Source organism: Lepidochelys kempii, chromosome 4 (genome assembly GCF_965140285.1).
Source record: "Lepidochelys kempii isolate rLepKem1 chromosome 4, rLepKem1.hap1, whole genome shotgun sequence".
NCBI lineage: Eukaryota > Metazoa > Chordata > Testudines > Cheloniidae > Lepidochelys > Lepidochelys kempii.
This window is the reverse complement of record NC_136383.1, coordinates 16,813,787-16,837,794: the sequence shown is the minus strand read 5'-3', so window position 1 is coordinate 16,837,794 and position 24,008 is coordinate 16,813,787. Positions and strand designations below refer to the sequence as shown.

The 24,008-nt window shown below is 39.0% G+C and overlaps 1 protein-coding gene and 1 long non-coding RNA gene across 7 annotated transcripts in view; one reads left to right on the top strand and one right to left on the bottom strand.

Annotated features, from left to right (window-relative positions):
* HELQ (helicase, POLQ like) overlaps positions 1-16,598 on the top strand; it is a 34,441-nt gene extending 17,843 nt beyond the window's left edge. For 5 of the 6 annotated variants that reach the window (XM_073340541.1, XM_073340537.1, XM_073340538.1 and 2 more), the window contains 10 exons: positions 342-581; positions 3,367-3,508; positions 3,926-4,030; positions 4,660-4,882; positions 6,740-6,897; positions 9,582-9,680; positions 10,287-10,460; positions 10,957-11,070; positions 14,186-14,320; positions 16,386-16,598. In XM_073340541.1, the coding sequence (XP_073196642.1) occupies positions 342-581; positions 3,367-3,508; positions 3,926-4,030; positions 4,660-4,882; positions 6,740-6,897; positions 9,582-9,680; positions 10,287-10,460; positions 10,957-11,070; positions 14,186-14,320; positions 16,386-16,487 (1,492 nt within the window). In that variant the 3' untranslated portion in view covers positions 16,488-16,598. Of the gene's footprint in view, positions 1-341; positions 582-3,366; positions 3,509-3,925; positions 4,031-4,659; positions 4,883-6,739; positions 6,898-9,581; positions 9,681-10,227; positions 10,461-10,956; positions 11,071-14,185; positions 14,321-16,385 lie in introns of those variants that run through there. The other variant, XM_073340542.1, reaches the window with a different exon arrangement.
* Positions 5,510-10,268, bottom strand: LOC140910194 (uncharacterized). The gene is made up of 3 exons (XR_012158452.1): positions 10,253-10,268; positions 7,606-7,832; positions 5,510-6,934 (listed from the first exon to the last, which is right to left on the bottom strand). It is a non-coding gene; the product is annotated as an uncharacterized LOC140910194 (long non-coding RNA).
* Positions 16,599-24,008: the final 7,410 nt, after the last annotated feature.

Below are 24,008 nucleotides of genomic sequence, written 5' to 3'. Positions count from 1 at the left end.
TTGTAGGCAGGTTGTATCATTCTCTCGTTACTCATCTCAGTGCATTTGAAATAGAACATTTACCATTTTCTTGATCCTTTCTGTTTTCTTGACTGAAAGTATAGGTTGATTTTTTTTTTTTGCTGCTGACTAACGGTGATTCTCATTTTGGTAATAATAGTATTAGAAACACTAGAAAATGTTTTCCGGACTTCAGTGGTTGAGGTGAACATATTCTTGCTGTAGGAATGGAGAATGTGCAGGAGCAAATTAGAAGTATGCTTTTCTTTTAACGTAGTTACTGAATTGTCAAAATGTAAATGTTAAGGGTGTTTATGTTGTTTGCCCCCAACCCCCTCAAGGGAATATAGAAATCACAGGGAAAAAGAGAAACAAGATCTTATTAAGGACTTGAAGAATATTGGTAAGGGAAGTCTCTGTCCTGTTCTAAAGCGAACCATTGCATTTGGTATTGCCTACCATCACAGCGGCCTTACCAGTGACGAAAGGAAACGTATAGAAGAGGCTTATTCTGCAGGTGTCCTGTGCCTTCTTACTTGCACATCTACTCTAGCTGCTGGAGTCAACCTGCCAGCTCGAAGGTTAGTCATGCAAAAGTATTTGTGAGGATTCATTTAAACCCTATATTGTCAAAACTCCTGCTTTGTCTAAAATTGGAGATGTCAACATTATATTAATGAGGTTCCACTCTGAGTAGTGATTAAACGTGGCACAATCTACTCAGTAGGTTTCAGAGTAACAGCCGTGTTAGTCTGTATTTCCAAAAAGAAAAGGAGTACTTGTGGCACCTTAGAGACTAACCAATTTATTATTATAAATAATATTTATTATATTATTATAATAAATTGGTTAGTCTCTAAGGTGCCACAAGTACTCCTTTTCTTTTTGCAATCTACTCAGTAGTTCTCCTTGTGTGTTTGTTAGTCATATCTGCTGATTTCAAGGATGAGTTTTTCTGCTTTTTGCTCTTGGAAACCCTGCTGAGCAAGAATCCTTCTGAACAATCAAGATGCATTCTATTTTGACTCAAGTATAAGTTAGAGAATTGTAACTAAATTCCAATTGCAGGACCAAATCAGATGATTGCACAGGCATAACTGAGGGCAGAATTTGGGTTGCAGAATCTGTTACTTACGATGGTGCATGAGACAGTAAGAACACGTCTTGGCTTTCAGGTAGAATCTATAGAGCTGGCAATTAAGAAAACCATCACTTTACTTATAAACTGAGAATTTTTTATTAAATCACTGAGATAGTAAATAAGGAAACAAACAATGTTATTTTTAGACAGTTTTCAAAGTGGAATTACACTGAAAATAGTCCTTTTTATTTGGAGAGATTATTGAAAAGTGTAGACAACACAAAAATGTACTAGCATAGAGCACATCTGTTCAATCTGTATGTTTGAGGTCCTGGTGGTGGTTACAGAAGTGTGTCCAAATGACCTGTTGCTGTGTAAATGCTAATGCATTTATTGAAAACAAAGATTGAATTAATGTAATGACATTCTTGAATTTAGGATGCTATGATTTATTACTCATTGTGGTCTTGTCTTACTATTCGAAAATGGTACACTTTGGCAGGATATTGACATATTGTTTCTCAGTGTGATCAGTTACCTTATGTATTCTGATTGGCTTGGAGAATGTCCTCTTGCCTGCTTCAGACAAAGGGGCTTATCCAAAAGTAGCTTTTAAAATAAATTACACTTTCATGGATAAATTGGTTATTGATAGCCTGCAGTCTTAACTCATCAATGTACAATAGTAAATAACCTATAACTGAAAGAGATTAGAGAATAAAAATGTAATTCCAATTTGTTGTCTTTGTGCATTTGTCAGCATTTTGTAGGAAATCTTTTCCCTACTTGTGTGGGTTTTTCATGCAGCAACCAGGGAAAAGAGAAACAATTTAAAAAAAAAGGAAAATGTCATTATAAAACCAGAAAAATTTGGCAGGGGGCTCAAGGCATCTGATACCTGAACAACTTTTGTAAGTTATTACATTCAGGTTGACTCAGCCTTTAAATTGCATGATTTAAAGCGCAATGTTTGTGTTTCAGTAAATCTGATGGGGCACAATTTTTTGTAGGCTTGTTACTGAATAATCTGGCAGTATAAAACAGATTTGGCTCCTTTTTAGTATTTTATATTAGAGTTTTGTGATCTAAAGACAAAGTTTGTGTTTAATCTTGTTTGTTAAATTTAGATTTTTGTTATTCAATATAACTGGAACGTGACTAAATGCAATTTTGGCTTTATTTCAGTGTAGAATTCTTTAGAAATAGCCTTTCTAAATAGAGTTATTACTTAAGGAGATTTGAGGGCTTGGAAATAAGCTCATTTTTGTCATTTATTTGACAGTTCATGGAATATGCATGTCGATAATTTAAATAATTCTCCTGTTGCTCTATATTCTCAATTTAAATAAAACTTAAACTCTGTAGAGTGTAGACAGAAGTCCAAATTGTTTGTTGAGGTTAATGTCATATTGCATCAAATCAATATTTAAAAAATATAGACAGTTGTAGGAGATGCTACAGTATAAAGATGCAGGGGAGGCAACTTGTGGGTTGTCTGTAGAAGTCCTTGATGACATTGTGGTGCTGTTTATAATTTGTATTACTGTAGCACCTGGTCATGCACCAGAACCCCATTGTGCTAGATGCTGTACAAACACATAACAAAAAGACTTCTGCCCCAAGGCACTTACAGTCCAAGTATAGGATGAGACAACAGATGGATACAGACAGACAAATGGGAGGATACAAGGAAACAATGAGACAGTATTGGTCAGTGTGCAAGGCTGTGGTCTCAGCACACCAGCAGCCCTACCCGTCGTCAAGTTTTTTTGTTGACATCTTGGAGAAAGTGTGTTTTGGATGAGTGAGTTTTGCGAATGTTTATGGGGAGCTCCTCCAGAGTGAATGGCAGCCTGGGAGAAAGCATGAAGGTTTTTGTTGGAAAATTTAACGACTGAGCAATGCAGGCTGGCATAGTTGCTTATTTGGTTTTTTGTTTGTTTGTTTGTTTTTTTTAATACTAATAAGGTGCTTAGATACTACTATAGTGATTGGAGCTGATACAGTCCATAAGATAGATACAAAATTCAGTTTGGCACTTGTTCATATTTTATCAAAGATTCTTTCCATGTGCTCAGTATTGCTCTTGATTTTCAAATAGACCTGTTGGGGTATGTTTTGTATTTGACAGGCATGCACAATTCTCATTAACAATGAGACTTGCATCATGAGGCAAATAAAAACTTTTCTCTTGGGGAGGGCTTTGTGTTTAATATAATTTTACTGATGTTTTTGTACTCTTACTACAAAACGTAGCTTTTTCAAAGTCTCTTCTTTTTTCTTAGGGTTATTTTAAGAGCTCCCTATGTTGCTACAGAGTTCCTGAAGAAAAACCAGTATAAGCAGATGATTGGCAGAGCTGGTCGAGCTGGCATTGACAGTGCTGGTGAAAGTATTCTTATAGTGCAAGAAAAAGACAAACATCTGGTAACTTACTCAAAAAATGTGGTGGCTTGAGTCATCAGAAGAAGTTGATGGGGGGAGAAGAGGATTTGAATTGTTTGCCCCCAACTCTTCATTTGAAAGCAGCAGTCTTTTTCTTGTGTAACTATTTGACTCTCCTTGTAATAATTATTTTTGTGGGACCCTTTTCTGCAATCATGAGGGCAGCCAGAGCCCTTTTCCAATCTCTTTGGAGACCAGTTGTTTCTCTGCAGCATATGTCGTGTCTCACATAAGAGTTTATCTCCAGAGGTCAATCCTAAAACTTGGACATCTCCAGCAATTTTCTTATTAGTTTGATTTTTTAAAAAAACCTTCAAGATATTTGTTGAAAATGGAATATTTTCACCTGTGGAGAGTTTATGAATGCAAAGTGTAAATAACCATTGTTTTGTTTTTTAGATTCAGAATTTAGTAAACAGTCCTTTGGAGAACTGTTACAGCAACCTCTTTCTTGAATTCACTAAGGGAATCCAAAGCCTGCTCCTGTCTTTGGTTGGATTAAAGGTAACAATTTAATTCTTTTGTGAGCAACTAGAGATGCATTTTGATATTAGGAGTGTGGATACAGAATAACTGTACATTTCACTAAGATGGAGATCAGTTACATTAGTATTCACTAAGGCCTTGAGTTTAACCATGACTAGCTTGCACAGCGCTGAGCATAGCTTGCCCTTGTCTACACAAATGATGATGATGAGGTCATCATTGTGTTAGCTAATTCAGTTGTTAAATCATGTTGAAACATGATGATAAAATTTCCTAATTTAGACAAGTCCCAAGTGGTTTCTGCTCTATTTCTGCATTGGTTTTAAACATGTTCTAGTATTACTCACTCCTTAAAGAGCCCCCCCACCCGCCCCAAAAAGTGATACACTAAAAGCTGGAATGTTAGAGCAGAGTGGCATGTAGTGTTATATCAGATCTCTTACAGCCAGAATGTCTGTAGTATAACTTGGAGGTATCACACAGTTCTGTAGCAACATAAAATTAAGTGTTGCCCTATGTCTTCAGTAGTAAGCATAATGTTTTCACTTAGACAAAGATTGTTGGTTGGCACTTATCTCTCATGCTATGCGTAGCAATATTCAGATTGCAACATTATGTTTAAATAATCACATACTAAAATGTTATAGATTGCAAGAAACCCTGAAGAGATCTACCACTTTATGTGTGGCACACTGTTTGGTGTTCAGCAACAGTTTCTGTCTAAAGAAAAGAGCCTCTCAGATATAACTAGAGAAGCACTGGGATGTCTGATAGAAAAAGGACTACTAAAAGGAAAAATGACCTGTGAAAAGGAACAAAAATCCCAAAGTAATCTAGAGATCACACAGTTGGGTCAAGCTACCTACAAAGGTGAGAGAGTTTTCTTCATTTTCATGGTACTTTTTTTCACAATAACATTTAAAATCTGGCCTTTTTTTCTTCACACTCACTTAAAACTTTCATCCAACCTCTTACCTCCTTTCTGAAACAATAATTTAAAATCAAAATAACACCTGGAAGATCATGATATAATAGAGTGTAACCAGCACTGTTGGTTAAAGGAAAATCATGTCTCACAATTCTTTGAACCTGTCAGTAAAGTAGTAGACAAAGAAAAAGTGGTGAGCATAAACTATTTAGACTTCAAAAAGGTCCTGCACAAAAGGCTGCTAAAGAAGCTATGTAGTCATGAGACGAGAGGCAAAGAATTATCATGGCTCAAAAAGTGGGTAGGAGGACAGGAAAGCAAAGAGTAGGATTACATGGTCAATTTTCACCTTGGCAAAAAGTTAACAGCAAGGTGTCTTGGGTTCTGAAGTAGGTGCCATGTTTGTTTAATATATTAAGCATATGGTAAGGGGGGTGAGTAGTGAAGTAGCAAGTTTTACAAATGACACAAAGTGGTTTAGATTAATCAGGACCAGAGAGGTTTTGAGAAACTTCAAAGAACCCTAAATAAGCTAGGTGATTGGGAAATAGTATGACAAACATAGGGTGTATAAATGCAAAGTAGTGCCCATTGTCAGGGGAAGTGTAAATTACTTGTGCACCTTTTCAGATTTCTAAATTAATTCTATCAACTCAGGAAAGGGACTTGGCATCATTGTAGACAGCTCAGTGAAGATTAAGATATCTGCTTGGTGTGTAGCTACTGATCAAAAAAGTGAATGATGTTAGGATTAATGAGGAATGTGATGGACAATATTATAATGCCTTCGTATAAATCAGTGTGTGGCTTCCATCAGGAATACTGTGTGCAATGCACGTTTCCCCATCTCAAGAAGTATACTGCTAAATGAGAGAGAGTTCAGAGTGGTAATAAGAATAATCAAGGGAAAGGAGAAACTCCTATTAAGAGAGAGTGAAAAGATTGGGATTGTTTACCGTAGAAAATAAATGAAAAAGAGGGGACATAATGTAAGCGTATGCAATTTTTGAGACTTTAGATCAGGGATTTCTCTCAGAACGCAAGAGCACAGGGGCATTAAATGAAATTAAAAATGGGAAGCTGAAAACTGATAGATATTTTTTCACACAACATGTAATTAGACTGTAGAACTTGTTGCTACAGGAAATTGTTGAGGCCAAAAATTTAGCAAGATTCAAAAAGGGATTGGACATTTATATGGATATCAAGAATTTCAAGACTTGCTATAGTCAATAATAAAAAGTGTGGAAGTTATGTTAAATCTCATGCTTCGGGATTTAAGCCAATCTCTAATTGTTGATGTCAGGATGTCATATAATAAGGGAGACTGATTAGCCCACATTTGTCTACCTTCTTGCACCTTTTTCTGAAGCATCTGGTACTGAACTAGAAGGACCACTGATCGAATCCAGTATGGCAGTTCCTATGTTCCTGTCTTGCCTACTGAGTTCTAATATTCAAATATCCCCCCATTAAAAATAGAGACCAAGTGTCTTCCTTCATTTTAACTGCTTTTTCTGTTATACAAATGAGTTCTAAGTATATTTGGCCTTTGTTGTAGTAACACTCTCCAGGGTGTCATCCACATGCAGTATTGCAATTTTGGGGTAGTAAAATACATTTCTTTTTGACTTAACAAATTAGACTTGGGAGTCCTTGGCACCCTGCTGGTTACTGAAATAGGGGCTTTATTAAAGGTCCCTAAAGAAAGAACAGAGGGAGAATTACATATGATACAATATATTATACTTAACTCTCACTGTTATATAAACTGGTATCTTTATACTAATTCATTTTAGGCTCTATAGACTTGGCCTATTGTGATGCTCTCTACAGAGACTTGAAGAAAGGTCTTGAGGGGTTGGTTCTTGAGAGCTGCCTTCACCTTCTCTATCTGACAACTCCATATGACATGACTGATCACTGCAGACCAGACTGGATGATCTATTTTAGACAGGTAAGACACGGCTTCCACCCATACAGCAAGTGCTGTCCTGCACAGAAAAATATAGGTTGGGTTATATAGCTGTTTCCTCTGTTATCAGTTCACTTGGGATTGTAACCCTTTACTCCTGGGGGAATTCTGCGCCAAAAAAATTAATTTTGTGCACAATACTTTAAAATTTTGCAAATTGTATTTGTCAAAATAACACTCTCTAATTACACCAGTTTCAATTATTTTGGTAATATATTTCAAATTACCTGTCAGCAAGCATGTTTGTAACAATACAGACACACACAAAAATTCTCCCAGGAGTAGAGAATTAAAGAAACACCTACAACAACCCAGTTCCTACTTCTCTGCCCCCCTCTCCCTCCAGAGCCCAGCAAGGGGGGGTCAGAAACTCACACTTCTTTCCCTCCCAGAGCCCAGCTGAGGCCCCTGGCCCAGACTCTCTCACTTTCTACCCCCCCACCCCAAAGCCTAGCAGTGCCCCCCCTCTCATCCCAGATACTCACACCCTCTACTCCCTCTCTTCCTCCCCCTCCCCTGACACTCTCCTCTTCTCCCACCCAGGGTCCAGCTGTGGGTACACCTTGGGGCAGACACTCACACCTTCTACCCCCCCCAGAGGCAAGCTGTGGGCCCTCCTCCCCCCCCACCATCCCAGACACTCACACCCTCTACCCCCCCAGAGCCCAGCTATTCTCAGACCCTACCCACCTAGAGCACAGGGATCCAGAGGGAAAAACAACCTGGCGCTCGGTCCCAGGCTTGCACAGAGTTCCCAGTGCGCTGCCGCCTCCTTCCTTCAGGGCGTGCTGGGAACTACAACTGCTGGGAACTCTCCAGTTCCCTCCCCCTCCCCTTGAGCTTATCTTCTATTTGTGATCTGGGCTCTGCTGGGTCCTGCGGCCTGTGGTGGTGGCCAACATCTCTGCCACCCATTTCTGTAGGGGGAAAAAGGAAATTCTGCATGCCCAACATTAATTTTTGCAAAATTCTGCATTGCGCAGTGGCACAGAATTCCCCCAGGAGTAAACCTTTTGAACTACTAGCCACCTAGCAGCTAAAATTAATAAGTTAAAGAAAAGGGACAAGCTAATATACCATGAACATTTATTATAGAGAAACTAAGGGAAACAATCATATTGATTCAAAATGTAACTGTAACCAGTACTGTAGCATTAAAACTCAAATGTAATTATATGCTAAATCAGTTTATTATTTCACTCATTAGAACTGTGTAATCCAACGAGCTCTTCGCCAGGAGAATTGAGATATATAACAGAGCTGCTTCTTAACACAGCACAAAACAGTAGTTTTGTTTTAAGTAGTTTTAAGATGTAGTTTGGCATCTTACGATTTCTAGCTGTACCTGGGTCTGGCTTGATCTCTGAACTGTAAAGCCTCTCTGTGTATGTCTGCACTGCAGCTGGGGTGTGCTTCCGAGCACGACTAGATGGGTGAGCTACATCCACTCACCCTAGCACGCTAAAAATAGCACTGTGGCCAAGGTGGCACAGGCAGTGGCTCAGGCTAGCCATCGGAGTAGGTAGGTGGGGGGTCCAGAGGTAATTGTACACAGGCAACTAGCCTGAGATCCTGCCTGTGCTACCCCAGCAACGCTGCTATTTTTAGTGCTCTAGATCAAGCAGAGCTAGTATGTGTGTGTCTGCCTGCCTGTGCTGGGAAGTATACTCCCAGCTGCAGTGTAGACATACCCTTAGACAGTGATCGTAAAGTGTAATATGCCCATGATAACATTAAAATCCCTAAAGCTTATGGTTTGCTTTGTATAAATCCCATTCTGATGTGAAAGCCAAGATACAACTGGAAAGTCTGAAGTCAGAGGCAGTTCAAAGTGTAGCCAAGGAAACTACTGAGTTCTGGGTAAAACCAAATAAATTGGTTGATGCTGAAGTGGTTAATAAAAGACTAAGAGATCATTTTGTACTCTGTTCATATTATAAAAAATACATTTTATTTCTTGAGCATCCTTCATAAAAAGTACTAAACATAGGGGAAAAGTAAAATAAAGCATTCCAAAGACCTCTGCGTGGCAACTCTTATCCTGGCAAAAAGGGAAAATAGTCGCTGACTTCCAGTAACACAAAAATTTTCCATAGCTTGCTTCTGTGAATGATTACAGAGCCAGACATCTGATAAGCACTTAATTTAAATTGGCTTTTTTGGTGTTCTACTTAGTATTGCTCATATATTTTATCAAAACTATACGCAAAGATACTAAAATTCAAGGAAAACTTTTTTTATATGCTTAAAAAGTTTTAGAATTTGATAGTGGTCAGCTTGAACATGAGTTCTCTCAAATTTTCACTGCCTTCTTGCATATCTCCAGTGATAAACAAAATTACAGATATTGCAGCTCAAAAACTATCATGTAACGATGCTTGTGCCCACTTAAATAGCTATACTACAGATAAGGGGGAAGTGATTCCATGTCTGTGTGTTTTGTACACATGCAGGTGTGTTGCAGAAGGGGAAATGGGGTTCATCTGTATTAATGTATATATTTATGACATTTTTAAAGGGATAAAATGTTATGTATTTGAAGTTCTCTTTTAACTGTTGTATCTTTATTGGAGTTACAAGATATAATATTTTAAAGGTATTTTGCATTTGATTAATATAGAAAGTGTGTTGAGCTGCAGTGTTGGTTTTTTAATTTTACTTTTTAGTTCAGCCAGCTAAATTCAGTAGAACAGAAAGTAGCAGCTATTGTGGGAGTCCCTGAAAGTTTTATTACGAAAAAGGCTTCTGGACAAGCCATCAAAAAGGTAGGCTGAAAATTATTTTTATTTAAGGACAAAACAGTAGAATTGTAATCTTGTCAATTGAATTGTTTTTCATAGTGCAGCTAATAATTGGGGGTTCTCTAATGTCACAGTTAAGGTAATTTTAGGGGTGACTTGTAGCTAGGAAATGCATAGTTTTCAGACAGAAATATGATTTTTCAAGTTAATGATGCCCTGTTAATTTATTTTTTCTCGTATGAAGTTATTAAAGTGCATTCTATTGTATAGCCATGGAAACGGTAGGATCCAGGACTCTCATGCTAGCCATGGCAAACATACAGCTTAATTATTGTAGTTTTCAGAAACAGAAATCAGATTGAGGTGTACAGAGTCAGAGCAGGCTGAACTAATCTTTGTTTTCACCAAAATGCTTCCCATTATTTCTTCCCTTACTTCACAAATTCTTGAATGCAACACTACTACATCTGACTGTTTCATAGGATTAGAGAGGTTTAGAGATGGAAAAGCCCTATTCTGGTGATAGTCTGTTCCCCTAGTAATGTAGAGTTCTTCTCTGATATTCTTTCAGTTTTATCTATTGGACCTTCGCTCACAGTTCTAACTGAACATGTGCATCTGTCTTCCCAGGATGTGGACAACGGTGTCGTAAATAGGCTGTACCTGTCCTTTGTTCTTTATGCCCTCCTGAAAGAGACCAACATATGGAACGTTTCAGAAAAATTTAACATGTCTCGAGGATATGTGCAAAATCTCCTGAACTCTGCTGCCTCATTCTCCTCCTGTGTGCTGCACTTCTCTGAGGTAATATATTTTAAATGGACATTTTTGCTTTTACATGATGTAAAGTATAAAAATGTATTCATCAGGGTCTGAGGAAAAGGGTGACTTTTTGCTGTAGAGTTTTAGAACTTACTACTGTACATTAAAATGGTGTCACCTTTTAGAGGTCATCTAATCGCATGGTGACTTCTTGGAAACATGGCTGCATTGGCAGCTTCAACTGCTACTTCAGCTTTCCAAATTCAGAAAATCCAAAATGACTTCCAAAGAACATCTAATCCCTAAAGTATTGCCTCATCCTTCAAAAGGGCCCAACTTTGGGGTGGCTAGCTGAGGAATGCTGGACTCAACTCTTGGAACTGGCCAGAAGGATTACTACAAATGGTATAATCCCTCTTCCAAGGCGACACATATGCTGCCTTGGCAATGCTCCAACCAGAATACTAGCCCAGAGTACAGGAATTTAACTAGACTTGTAACGTTACTTTACAGACTTTAATATCCTTTGTTTCTGCAGGAGTTGGAGGAATTTTGGGTTTATAAAGCCCTGCTGACAGAACTCACGAAGCGACTGACTTATTGTGTTAAGGCAGAACTCATCCCTCTTATGGAGGTGGCAGGGGTTTTAGAGGTTAGTGTACCCACTTTGGGAGTCCGGATAATGGTAAATCCAAGCTTTTATACTAACCTCAACCATGATGTCCCCAAGTGCCTGTGGAAGAAGCCAAAAAAACATTTTTATAAAGAATCTAGCATTTTGCTAAGATCTTGTTAAATCTTTCTGGGGTGCAAGTTCTACGATGAAAAGAAAATTATTCTGTTAAATGTGGAGGGCCATCTTTGTGTTTCAGTGGTTTTCATAATTCATCTGTTCAGTTTATAAGTAAAAAGTGTTGACCAATATATGCCAGCTACATATATATCCCATATTAATAATATATATTGTCTGTGCCAGATACATATTTTCATACATTAAGCACAAACATAATTGCAATTATATAGCCTAAAATGGACTATACCTTTACTATAATACTTTTCACTCTGCTAAGTATCCCATAACATCTTGCATTTGCTGAAGTAAGCTTTGGCTTAAGTAGGTAGAGAAACTGTCAGGATCGAGGCATGTGAACGTGGTACCCTAGTACAAACTTAGAAGGTGTCTTCATGCCCTGGGTACCTGGAATCCATGTGTGCAGAATAAAGAGATAAGGGGTATGCCATGGTACCAGAAAAACAAAGTAGAAAGCTGATGGGTTAAGTCTAGTTTCAGTTGATCTACACAATCCCTTTTTATAATGCTGCTCAAGATGGCTTCCCATAGACTGGTACTGTATTGAACCTTTTCCCTGTACTATATTATTTGCTTATAGCAGTAAATCTGACTGATACTGGTTATATGGTCTCTTGAATATGTTTCATAATAAACCAAAGTGTGGTCAAGCAATTGACTGTACAAATTATCAACAAACTGTTTCCCTGTAAGAACTGCAAGCTCAAACTCAAATTTTGCATTCAGGTTGCTTTTTCCTTCTGGCTCCTACAACAGCAACAATAAAAATGTCACAATAGTACACTGGTTACCAATTCTGCTGATGCTCAAGCTGAAATAGAATCTTATGTGCTCTTTTGTTCTACTGGTGGCTCTGCGGAATTAATAGGAGTAAAAAATGGTATAGTAATTTAATTCATCACTCTAGTCAAGAGAGAGTCTACTTTGTGCACCTATCTTGAGTTGGAAGCTACCACTTTTTTTACAGTGACTTTTCTGATGAAGCCCACATTTTGAGGAGGGAATTATGTTGGTCTCTAATCTGAAGGAGGCTGTTCAAATATCAAATGAATCTGTTTGGTAAATACTGCCCTCAGTGCTATTTCATGTGCATTCTCTGACCTCATTTCAAAGTTAAATGACTCCACACTTAGACCATATTGTGGACAAATGCTGCTACCGTTATCAGGTTCAGTAGTAGTAGTGCTTTTCGCCAGGAAGGGAAACTAGCTAGTAGCCTAATCAGTTTCCCTCTGCTGGCCAACCCTTTCTCTGTAAAGGTTTCTGAACTTGATGCAAAGGGGAAACAGGGTCTGTTTACCTCTTCAGTTGCTCTTTTAAATGGAGTCATCTGCAGAGGGAAGTAGAGTAGAACTGTACAGTTCTTTCAAAGTTTTGTTTTACAGCTGTCAGCGTAAAATATGACTGCTGCCTTCTAGTGGCTGCTGCCCAAGATGTGTCCTTACTGGTATCAAAACTGATTTCAAAGGTGTTGAATGTGGTGTGTGGCCAACAATGCTATGCAGGCCGGACTCCTGCGGAATTTTGTGAATGAAACACTACTAAAACCAATGTTACACATAAGCGCTTGATAGACAAACATTGCAGTCTGTACCCATTCTCTCAAATATTTTCAAATGAATGAAATAAAACCGCTCCTGTAGGACTGAACTCACTATCCTGGAGGTACTCTGGACCACCCAAATAAACTATCATTATCAAGCGCATAAAACAACTGTACAATGCAGTCTTTTCTACATGGAAGGTAGTTACAGGTAGCTACCAAGCTACTCTTCTATGAAGTCAGCAAACCACTGCCCTGTTATCCTATGGCTAAACGTTTCTAGTCCATGGCTGCTCTAGAGGACATTGTAAAGTCTCTAGATCTTTTAAGGCTGGTTTCTTTATCGAGAGGAAAATTTTAAGCAACTAGAACCAAATAAATAGAAGAAAATTCATGGAACTAAGCAAGAGAAGGGAAAAAAAGCTGGAAGGCAGTTCAGTGAAGCCTGAGGATAGCATTTGTGCATTAAGGTTCAGCTGTTTGTATATCTTAAGTTATAGAACAATCTTTGTTAACCTTGTTTTGTATGAAAAACATAACATCCATGGTCAGATTGGAGATGGTTTTCATTTAAACTGTGTAAGACCTAGCACAACTAATTTTGCAACAAAGATCTTTCTCATAAGTGTCTCTTTTTGGCTGCTTTTGTTTCTTTTCATCATAACATTATGAGCTCTAATAAAATGCCTGAGAAAAGGAAACCAAACAAATAATAATAAAAATAATAATCCTATTCCTTAAGTACTATACCTCTCCATTCATTATATGAGAGTCCATAGTCACAGCTTTGCACCCAATACAAAAATAAACAAGGGTGGTATTACTCAGATGTTGGAAGAAAAATAAAACATTTTGTGTGCTATAAAATTAAAATACCTTTTCTGTTCTGAGCTTATTGTCTGAGGCTGTGTGGCTATTAATCATCTGATTTCATGGCAGTGACAGTCCTCAGAGGTTCAAAAATTAAGGGCCAGATTTTCAAAAGAACTCCGCACTCAGCTGCTTCCATTCAGGCACCTAAACGAAGTGACCAGATTTTTCAAATGTGCTCAGCTCAAATAGAGGACGAGTGCTGAGAGAGAGATGACAATAAGAGGAAAGACAGGTCTATACCGATCCATTTCTTGAGAGGAAATAATGTGGAAGAGGCAGAAAGGTTACTAATAGCTGAACAAGAATGTAGAGAGGAAATAATGGCTTTTCAGGAACAAATTTAATTATTAAGTAAACTTTTGTAACAGTGACTGGACTTCATATGCATACAGTATCACTCTGCCATTTGAAGTAATCAGAAATTAGCTGATATATGAATGAACTATGAGGTCAGAACAGAGATTTGGACTTACTGACAAGTTCCTTGCACTTCTTATTTACTAATCTAATTTCTAACATTGCTTTATTTTTGGCCTGCAGTCTCGAGCAAAACAGCTGTATGATTCAGGATACAAAACTCTAGCACACCTAGCTAATGCAGATCCAGAAACACTGGTGAAGATGATAGAGCATTTGTCACGACGTCAAGCCAGACAAATAGTTTCATCCGCAAAGGTGAGCAAAACTTGACTATTTGAGCTGTCAAAGGGATATTGGCAAACATGGAACTCTGGGTGAAAACTTTGAGTTTACTAAATATTTTTCCATTTAGTAATCTTTCCCCAATAGATTGATTTAGGTAATTTGTGACTAGCTAGGATCAACGTGCAAAATTTACTAGTGGGAGTTTCCCACTTAAATCTCCCATGTATTAAGCAGGGGGGGTGTGTGTGTGTGTAATATATAAAACCTCTTTGCCTGTAATTTTCATTCAAGATGAAGCTTTTCTGTAATAGATCCCTAATCATACCACTGTGGGGAGGCTAAGAGTATTTCCTTCATATTGCTATAAAAGGAATGAGGGAGACCCTTGCTGACCATTTTGCCTCAACAGCAGCTAAGTGCTATGCAGGTGCAAAGTATTATTTCCATCCAGTGATCTAAAAGGATTTTACAAGCTGGCGAAGGAGGAGTATTATTCTCATTTTACCAGTGGAAAAACTGAGGCAAAGAAGTTGCATGACTTGCCAGAGTCATGCAGGGAATCAGTGACCTGACTTCTAGTCCCATGCAGTAATCACAATTGCACATGCACCGCTCTGGTGAGGCAGTTTAGTGCCTCAGAAATTGTAGCGGTGCTCATGGCTGGGGAGAATAGATTTCTTCGGTCTATAAATTATAGCCTGCCCGCTCACCCCAACCTCCTAAAAAATTGCCAACTTACTATAGAAGATGTGCATGAAAAATCTATTCACAAATTGTGGAACTAACAAGATCTGTGCTTAACTTCACACTGGTGGTCGTCACATTTCTTTTAGTCCTACTACCTCCCTATTCCTCTCTTTACTTTGTCATCTGTTTAGAACACATGCTCCTTCGGGCAAAGACCTTGGCTTTGTATCAGTCTGTAAAGCATGGTGGATGTTATACAGATAAATATACAGAGAACAGAAATCATAATAAATATGGCTAATCTCAGAGCAAAAATTACAAGCAGCATTTGCTTTTTCTTCCTAGTCAACAGAATTTTTTCCTCACAGTTAGTTTGTGTCCTTGTTTGTGTTGAAGCATCAACAATGTCAGAATGACTGGAAGTAGTTCTACTTTTACAACCAAGTCAGCAGAGGGAAGTCATTTATTGAGCCTTGTGAAACAGCAGCAGTTTATAATATGAGGGAAGACCTTAGAATCAGTATAAATTAGGGCTGGTTTACACAGTTTTAGCACCAATTTAACAAAGTTCTACTGAGGACACTCATGCTGATTTAAAACTGCTTATATCAGTTTAGCTTGCATCGGGCATTTCTCTCCAAGATATGTTTATGCCAGGGACTCCAAGTACAGCCCCAAGAAATAAGAACAATACATCACACTGGATAATGTTATATTATTACCACTAGATTCTTAGACACTTGTGAAATCTGAAGAACAAACTAACTGCGATGCCACAAAACATTCATGAGTTACTGTGATTCTCCATAATATGTTTATGGTTTTAATATTAGACATACAACTGTTGCTTAATGCAAGGAAATCATCATCTGCTGTTTTTACTTTTGTGGTCAACATATTAATGTTAACTTCCTTTCAGAGTTTGTTTTTACAATTTAAAAAGTGTGGCTATTGTTGGAAATGGTCTTAACAAAAACACTTTAAAACCTTGTGAAACTGTAATGTTTAAATGGCCTAAATTTGGCTGTTTATATAACTGTATTAATAGAACAAGAAGAAATTATGCTCATTTCTTAGAACTGCAGAATAAAAATTGTGATCTGTACATTCTGTGACATTTTTGTTCTAGTCTTCTAGATTTGACATATCAAGCTTAAACTGAAGTAGGATGGATAGGCTTATATAAAGAAGATTTCTGCGAGCAGTAAAGCCATATTGATATATTAAATGTGAAAATCCTCCTAGTGACTTGCAATTCTTGAGTCAATATTATAGTAATTTTGTTCCTAATAACCTAATTTCTTCTTCTTAGTTTGTGTTTGAATGACGAGGTGTGTTTCATCTTACTGCTAATTGCACTGGCATCTGTTTGTGAACTGTCTCCTAATCATTTAATTTGTGGCTGCAGATGCTGCTGAGGGAAAAAGCTGAGGCTCTACAAGAAGAGGTTGAAGAACTGTTGAAGGTGCCTACAGATACATCTGAGGGCCTCCTAACAACTTTGCCATAAAAAACCATGATGCAGTGGAATGAATTTTCAGCTCTTAAAATTATTTTAATTCTTTTTAATGTACATATGTGTAACTTAAGCTTCTGTTCTCATAATAAATATTCAAAACACCCTTTTTGTATACCTCAGTTTTTGTAAATTTTGAAATCAGAATGCTCTTGTAACTCTGGATGTCATTTGAATGGTCTGATTGTTGGATCTCTTGAATAACTGAGGAGGAAGAATCAAAAAGTGGCACTAGATACACAGTTCTATAAATGCAGGTAGCCTTGTTCCAATTGCATGGAATTGTGGGTAGAATGTTAGTTGACTGTTCGGTGAATAGCCTTCCATCATTAGAGACCAAGGGTAAACGTTTAATTTAGACACACGTGAAAATTAGTTTATTCCCATTATTAGTCCCTTTGTAGATATTTATCTGTATGACTAAACTACCTCACAATTGTGGTATGTATTCAGTCTGTTTTCAAGTAGGAGTTACATGATTCAGAAGCTGTGTACCTGTACAAACACTGCCTAATTTAAGCACTACTTCTACCTAACTGTCATGAGGTCAGCATCAAATTCACACTGTCTGTGCTGACGTATACTTTGCCTGGGAAGGTTTAGAAACCTTTCTGATTGTTTCTATAATATCTCCCTCAGAGTCTGTTGTTGCTAAATGCAGATCCCATTCTCTGCAGATACAGTGTTCATGCATAGTCTAACATAAAGGTTCTCCAGAACTTACCTATCAATATCTTTAAGGTGATTTTGAAATTGGAAGGTGAAAGGTTTTAGGCAAGGGTCTAACTTTCCAGTAACTGCATCAACATCCCACAACTCCATAGACAAACTCATTAGGATGCTAATAAAAAGGTATCTGTACCAAGACGGCTCTGGCAAAGAGGTAGCTGTCAGTTAAGATGGCTGTTTCTGTTCAGCTGTTATAGGTTAGACTTCTCTGTATTGGAAAGGTAGATAATAGCTTTTACTGGACAACACAAATTATACACAAGGCTCAGAACAATTCCGAAGCCATGGACAAAATCACAAAGCATTGTGGGTGGTATTCAGCACGGAGTGAAGCTTAAGCATAACTTTAAAAACGAAAAAGTTTCTCTGTAAAATCCGCTGGCACTTCCTGTTCCATACAGACTTCCCAACATACATTCTTCTTCTACGTTACTGCTACTGTTAACCCCTTCCACCCACAGCATTAATCATGTCTGTGGTCTGTAGATGGTCTTGGATGGACATACTATCCTTTAGTCCATAGAACACGATTTTATGTTGCATCAGGGGGGTGTTTAATGCACACTGTAATAGATTTAGTAATGTCTTGATTTGTTTGAACATGTTCCCAACCCGGAAGGTGGGGAGAGGCTGATCAGTTCTGGTCAAAGCTGTTTATCAACTGAGTTTTATTTACTATTGGACTGCTGAATGGAGGAAATCCAAATCAGCCATGGAATAAAGTATCTGTGGCAGGGCTTCATTTAAACCAGCCAAGTTGCTAGTGCTACAACTCTGGTAAGTATTTTTGCCGCTATTGTATAAGGTACTTAAGTCAGCGCTGCTTCAGTTTTATACACTCCCTATTAAAGCTTGATCATGAACTCAAGCTTCACACTTCAGAAATACCACAGACAGCTCAGCTCCTGGAAGCTCCATTTACACAAAGGAGGCATTGCTAGACATTTCACTACCTAGCAGAATGCCTTTTTTTGGATGCATCAGGACACATTGCCAAGTTAAATTTAAAAATAATAAATATGTAGTCCTAGCCATTGCCAAAGTGCTGAAGTAATATTTACAATAGCTTAAGTATTCAGAGCTGTTTCTTGTGCCCAGTGTAGAAATCCCTAGTGCTTTCTATTGGTAAAGAGATTGCTGAAAATGGTTCTTGCTCACAGGTCTCTCCAAAGTAGGGCTAATATGAAAAAAAAATCTAGTTGCAAATAGAGAATTAATTTGTTTGTTTGGAGTTTTCATTTATGATGATTGATATTTCAAACAATCCCTAGAATGTGAAGAGCGGGGGGTGGGGGAATCACAGGGCTAAGTACATCAGGAGAAAGCTCCAACAGAGAACAATAGACATAACCTTCATAGAGGATTTTTTTAGTCATGTCTTCAGCCTTTGTCAGGACTGGTGGATCTAAATGTTGGTAGGTTTGTTTGGCTCTTCCTGGTTTTGCTCAAATCTTGAGGGGCAAAAGGCTGGATGGGAGTGTTTGGATTCTCATAACACTCACAAGGACAGTGAGAAAGCTCATAGACCACTGTTAGGGGTTCAGCATTGGTGCCTCACTACTCCACTACTGTAATTAATGTTCTAGGAAAACCTATATAAGTAACTAAGCTATGTGAAGTATTAATTTATTATGGTAATCTAATGATCTGTTAAGGGCTATTTTTATTGATTTGTAAACTCTTACTGTAAACATTTGATATGATCTTTCCTACATGATGAAACTAAACAGCAGAGAAATGGGTCTTTAACAGCAGGTGGTATTTGGGTCGCTTACTCCCCTGTGTGCACACTGCTTTGTCGGTTTTCTGGTGTACAAAATGGTGTGATAATGCTGCTACCAGAGAAGATGGGGTTTAGTCATGATGGTAGGTGTAGAGATTATGTGAAGGGTCCCCAAAAGGCCACAAAACCTAGGTCTCCTCAAAAGACCTAACAAAGGGTTATATGTGTTAGAAACAAGCAAATGCATTTAATTCCTCAAATCCCAGTCTGGGGGAAATTTAGGTTGGCATTTGTCATTTTTGCTGCTGTTTCTGCAGGCTGGGCAGTGCCAGATGGATGATCCTGTTTCCCACAGGCATTCTCTGATGTGACCTTTTGCTTTGCTGTCTTTAGAACTGAAGTGATTGAGACGTCAGCAGTTGAAATGAACACTACATTACAGCTAGCTTGTACTTTATTGTCTTTGATTAAAACAAGCCAGTCAATTCAAGGTGTAAAACGGGGTGTTCATTACCCACTGATGATAAATGGCCTATTATGGTATATCTTGCTGTCAAAAAGTTCACCCCAGAATGGCTTCGTAAACTTTGGAGGAGAGTAAAAGGATTTTTTCCTTCATTTAAAGGATCTGGCAGGTCTGTCTTCCATGTGAACATGACAAAAGGGATTCAGCATGTTCCTATGGCTAAAGCAGGGGTCTGGAGTCAGGATTCCCAGCTCTGCCACTGGGATTTTCAGGGAAGCCTTTTAGTTCAGTTTATCCATCTGTAAAACTGGTCTAATACAAAAGCTTCTTCTAAAGGGGAGTCCAGGCTTCAATTGCTGTTTTGATCACACCCACTATAAGTGAGATGTATTTTTTATGGCCTTGTAAGCCAGTTCCATGTGAGTTAGTTCTGAGAAGGCATTTCTAGTGCATGCCCATTCTCTCATATTGTAAACCTTAATTTTACCTTTTTTAAGTGTTGTGTCAGCTATGGATTCTACCTAGACTATAAGCCACCTACTTCAAGTTAAATGTGTTGCCTTTTGTGACTCGATTTGTAAGAAGGTGACCATTTAGTTTTTATTCTGCTTCTGATGTTTCAATGTCTCGAGCTGCGTAATGGTCCCAGATTATCTACAGTTGCCAGTTGTTGTGTATTCCTTGGAGAATATTTACATTCCACTGAATGGCAACAAAGTCATACCCTTTGGCAGCATGACAAACCTAACTTTCCTATACAGCAATGAAATGTTTCCTGTTTGATCTGACTTTTTTACTCTTACATTTCCCTGTATTGCAAACGCCACTCATTCGTCACAATGAATAGCTAAATTATTTTTAAAATCACAAGTTGCCTTTATTTTTAATTGGAAGCTTTTAAAAGTAACTATTCTTCAAGCCTGTGGCTTCTGATGACTTTTCTGCAGCTTCTCTTTACGAAGCCATGTGAAACACGGGGAATCAAAGAATAGTGTCAGTAAATGTTCCTCTCTTGTCCATAATTGTGAATCAAATAAACACTGAAGAAAGTTTAAAAATCAGAGAAGGAGGAGAGAAATTGGGTTTAAGCAAACGCAGCATGTTAAGTGAAGGATTGTCTTACTCAATCCGCTAGTTTCAGGGGGCTATGTGGTAAGTCTAGCCAGGAATTGTCTGTGTGTACATGACCAGAACAGCTTGCTGGTTTAGAATCAGGCTTGGAAAGATTTGCCTTTCTTTGGAATTTCAGCTGTTTCTGAGCTTAATTGTGTTGAATTTTTCTGTAACAAAGGAAATTACCCAAACCACTCATTTAATCAAAATATGGCTGTGAAAATCAAGACTCAGAATCATACATTTTGTCATTGTTCAGCTTTCCAAGATGCTTAAGTCTTTGCTAGAGCCACTAACATGCTTAATGGCCTTTCCAGCAGCATTTTAATTAAAAATGTTTAACTTGGTCTCCAACGTAGTGAGGAAGCTTTTTTGGATGGAAGGGAGAATGGATCACCACCATTTGTCTATTTAATACAGACGTTTTGAGCTGTATTACGTGCAGAGTGGTTCAGCTAAATAGGTTAGATTAGGTGGTTTAAAAGTTTCCTATAAGCAGAGAGCACCTCATGGTGCTGGAGGTTGAGGAGAGTAGGTTTTTTGTCTACCCATAATTATTATGAGTAGATCTGGGTCAGTCAGTACAGTTAAAATAAGAGTTCCTTCCTTGAATTTTTGAAAAATGGGGGAGTTTCCTCCCTTTTGACCCCCTAACTGCTTCTGGTATTCATAGAGGTAGACATTCTAAACTGCACCAGTTAGGTGTGTGGTCCAGAAGTCCTCTCTATCATGGACAGGCAAGAATAGATTAATGGATTTTAAGGCCAGAAGGGACTGTTATGATCTAGTCTGACCTCCTGCATAACACAGCTCACCCACTAACTTCTGCATCAGGCGCATAACCTCTGTTTCAGCTACAGCATATCTTTTAGAGAGACCTCTCGTTTTTACTTGGAGAATGGAGAATTCACCATGTCCCTAAGAAAGTGCATAGCTGCAAAATTTCAGTGGGTGGGGATGGGAAAGGAGAAGGTTACACCAGGACCTTCCCTGGCCACTCAAGTTTGCAGCCTGAGCATAGAAAACAAACCACCAAGTCTGTTTCACTTCTCCATTTTATTCTTACTCTATCATACAGAATCCTGTGGGCTGAATCTGCAGTAACTCCCATTTGATGCTCAGCTACAAATTGTGGGACAAAAAAGGTTCAAAAAGAAACATCAGCCTTGCAAAATTGTCATGAAAGATGGCTAACCTAGGCCCAAGCCCTCCCCCCGACACTGCTGTTACACGTGATTGTTGACTCACCCTGAGTGAGTGGGTAAGTAGAATTTTGCAGGGCTGGCTGAGGGAGCTGCGGGGTAGAAGATAGCTATGCAAACTGCAACCGTAGGGATGTTTTGGTTGTGGGCTTCCATGGTCACAGCTGGTGTGTGTTTTGTGCAAGCCAGAAGGTCAGTTGGTACTTTCTGCTGGAGGAGAACTGTGTTTTAAAAATAAAAAAATAGAATGTTGTGCTGGTGGTTAGAGGATCTTATCCATCTCGGAGTCTGAAGCATCAGCGATGACGCAAACTCCAATGCTTTAACCAGAATGATGTAGTGACCATGCTGCTTTTACTTTGCATTATACCAGCACCTACATATTTCCTACCAAGTCTGGGACCCATTGTGCTAAGCATTAAAAGATATGCCGGACCCCAATTGCTTACAGTCTAGACAGACAATGAGTGGTAAGGGAAACCAAAGCACAGAGAAATGAAATAACCTGCCCAAGCTCACATGGCAGGGTAGTGGCAGCACTGGGAATAGAACGTAGGTCTCCCAGTCCTGATTCAGTGCTCTTTCCGCTACACTTGTTTCCCAAAAGGTGGGTTGCGGGAAGGGTCTAGGTGTGGGTCACCTCACTCCTTACCCTGCACTCCCACTTCCACTGGGCTTGGGCATCAGGCAGAGAGAGCAGTGTGTCCAATACTGTAATGTTTTTATGAAGTTAATACAAAATCAGTATTGCCATTGCACAGTTACTGGATTTAAAACATAGCAAATAGTAGTTAAATACACACACTACATATGTAATAGTGGTCCCCATAAAAGATTAAATGCAGCTGGTAGGTCACATGAGTAAAAAGTTTGGGAACCCCTGCAGTCGATCACGCTGTCCTTCTGCCTCTTGATCAGACAAATAACAGTGTGATTAGTCATTCCCTGCTCTTCGTTAAGGGCCCAGTCCTATGAGGTATTGAAGGATCTTCAGATCTTCTGATTACATATGCCAGCCAATTATCTGTCATTCAAATGTATAGACCCCCGAATGCTCAAATTGTGAAGTTGGAACATTCATATGCAACTTGTAAAGGTTATTTGGTATTGACAATGTGTGAATTAAATTAGTTAAAAAACCAGTGTTTTGTTGTGCACATGTTCAATACCCTGTAGATGAAGGGAGGATGGCCAGCTGGCATCTGGGGCAGTCTTAAGATAATTTGGGGGGCTCTTTTGAAAAGTGCAACCTTGACTGTTTTCTGGGTTTCTAATTCTTGTTGGGGGGGGGGGGGGACCTAATAAATCCGAGCTATGCCTACAGTCTGAGTTTCACCTTGCCAAAGCTTTCTGTGCAGGAATACAGTACAATACACAGCCAGCCACTAAACTGTAAAATAGGGCAGTATGTTGTAATACAGTTCAATGTGACTCAGTTAATGCTGTGTGGGAAATGTCACTGGAATTTCCCGACTTTCATGGGTTGAAAATCTTCACTCTTTTAAGTTCCTTAATATACAGGCGTTTTTCTGGCTTTGCATGATACTTTTTCAGTTTACAAGAAACAGAACTAGCTGTGGTCAGAATTGTCCACTTCGTTTCCCTGGATAAGTCTGCACTTCCTCTTGGTGCTATTTAATTTCCTAGACTGTTTTATCTTTACCTCACACTAGTTTTAAGAAATAGAGTTGCTTGTAATGGCCACACAACCACTAGCGTGAAATGCTTAGAATATGCAATATCATGATTACCCCTTCCAAGAAACTAAATACCTCTGATACAGTTGTGGGTTCCTCTGGGGCAGGGGTGGCTCCTTGTATAGTCACAGACTCTGGGGTTGGAGCTACAGGCGCCAACTTTCCAATGTGCCAAGGGGTGCTCACTGCTCAACCCCTGGCTCTGCCCTAGGCCTGCCCCCACTCCACCCCCTCCCCTGAGCCTGCAGTGCCCTCACTTCCCGTCTCCCTCCCTTCCTCCCCCCCCCCCCCAGCCTCCTGCATGCCACAGAACACAGATGATCAGTGGGGCTGCTGCTGGGCAGGAGGCACTGGGAGCAGGGGGAGGAGCTGATGTGCGGGCTGCTGACATATTACTGTGGCTCTTTGGCAATGTACATTGGTAAATTCTGGCTCCTTCGCAGGCTCAGGTTGGCCACCCTTGCTCTGGGGAAATGAGAAGAGGAGAACAGAGAATGGGATTGGGATGAAGGCACACAGGAGGTCTAATCCTGGTTGACATTGATGCCTGTAACCTTGGGCAAATCACATACTCTCTGCCTTCCT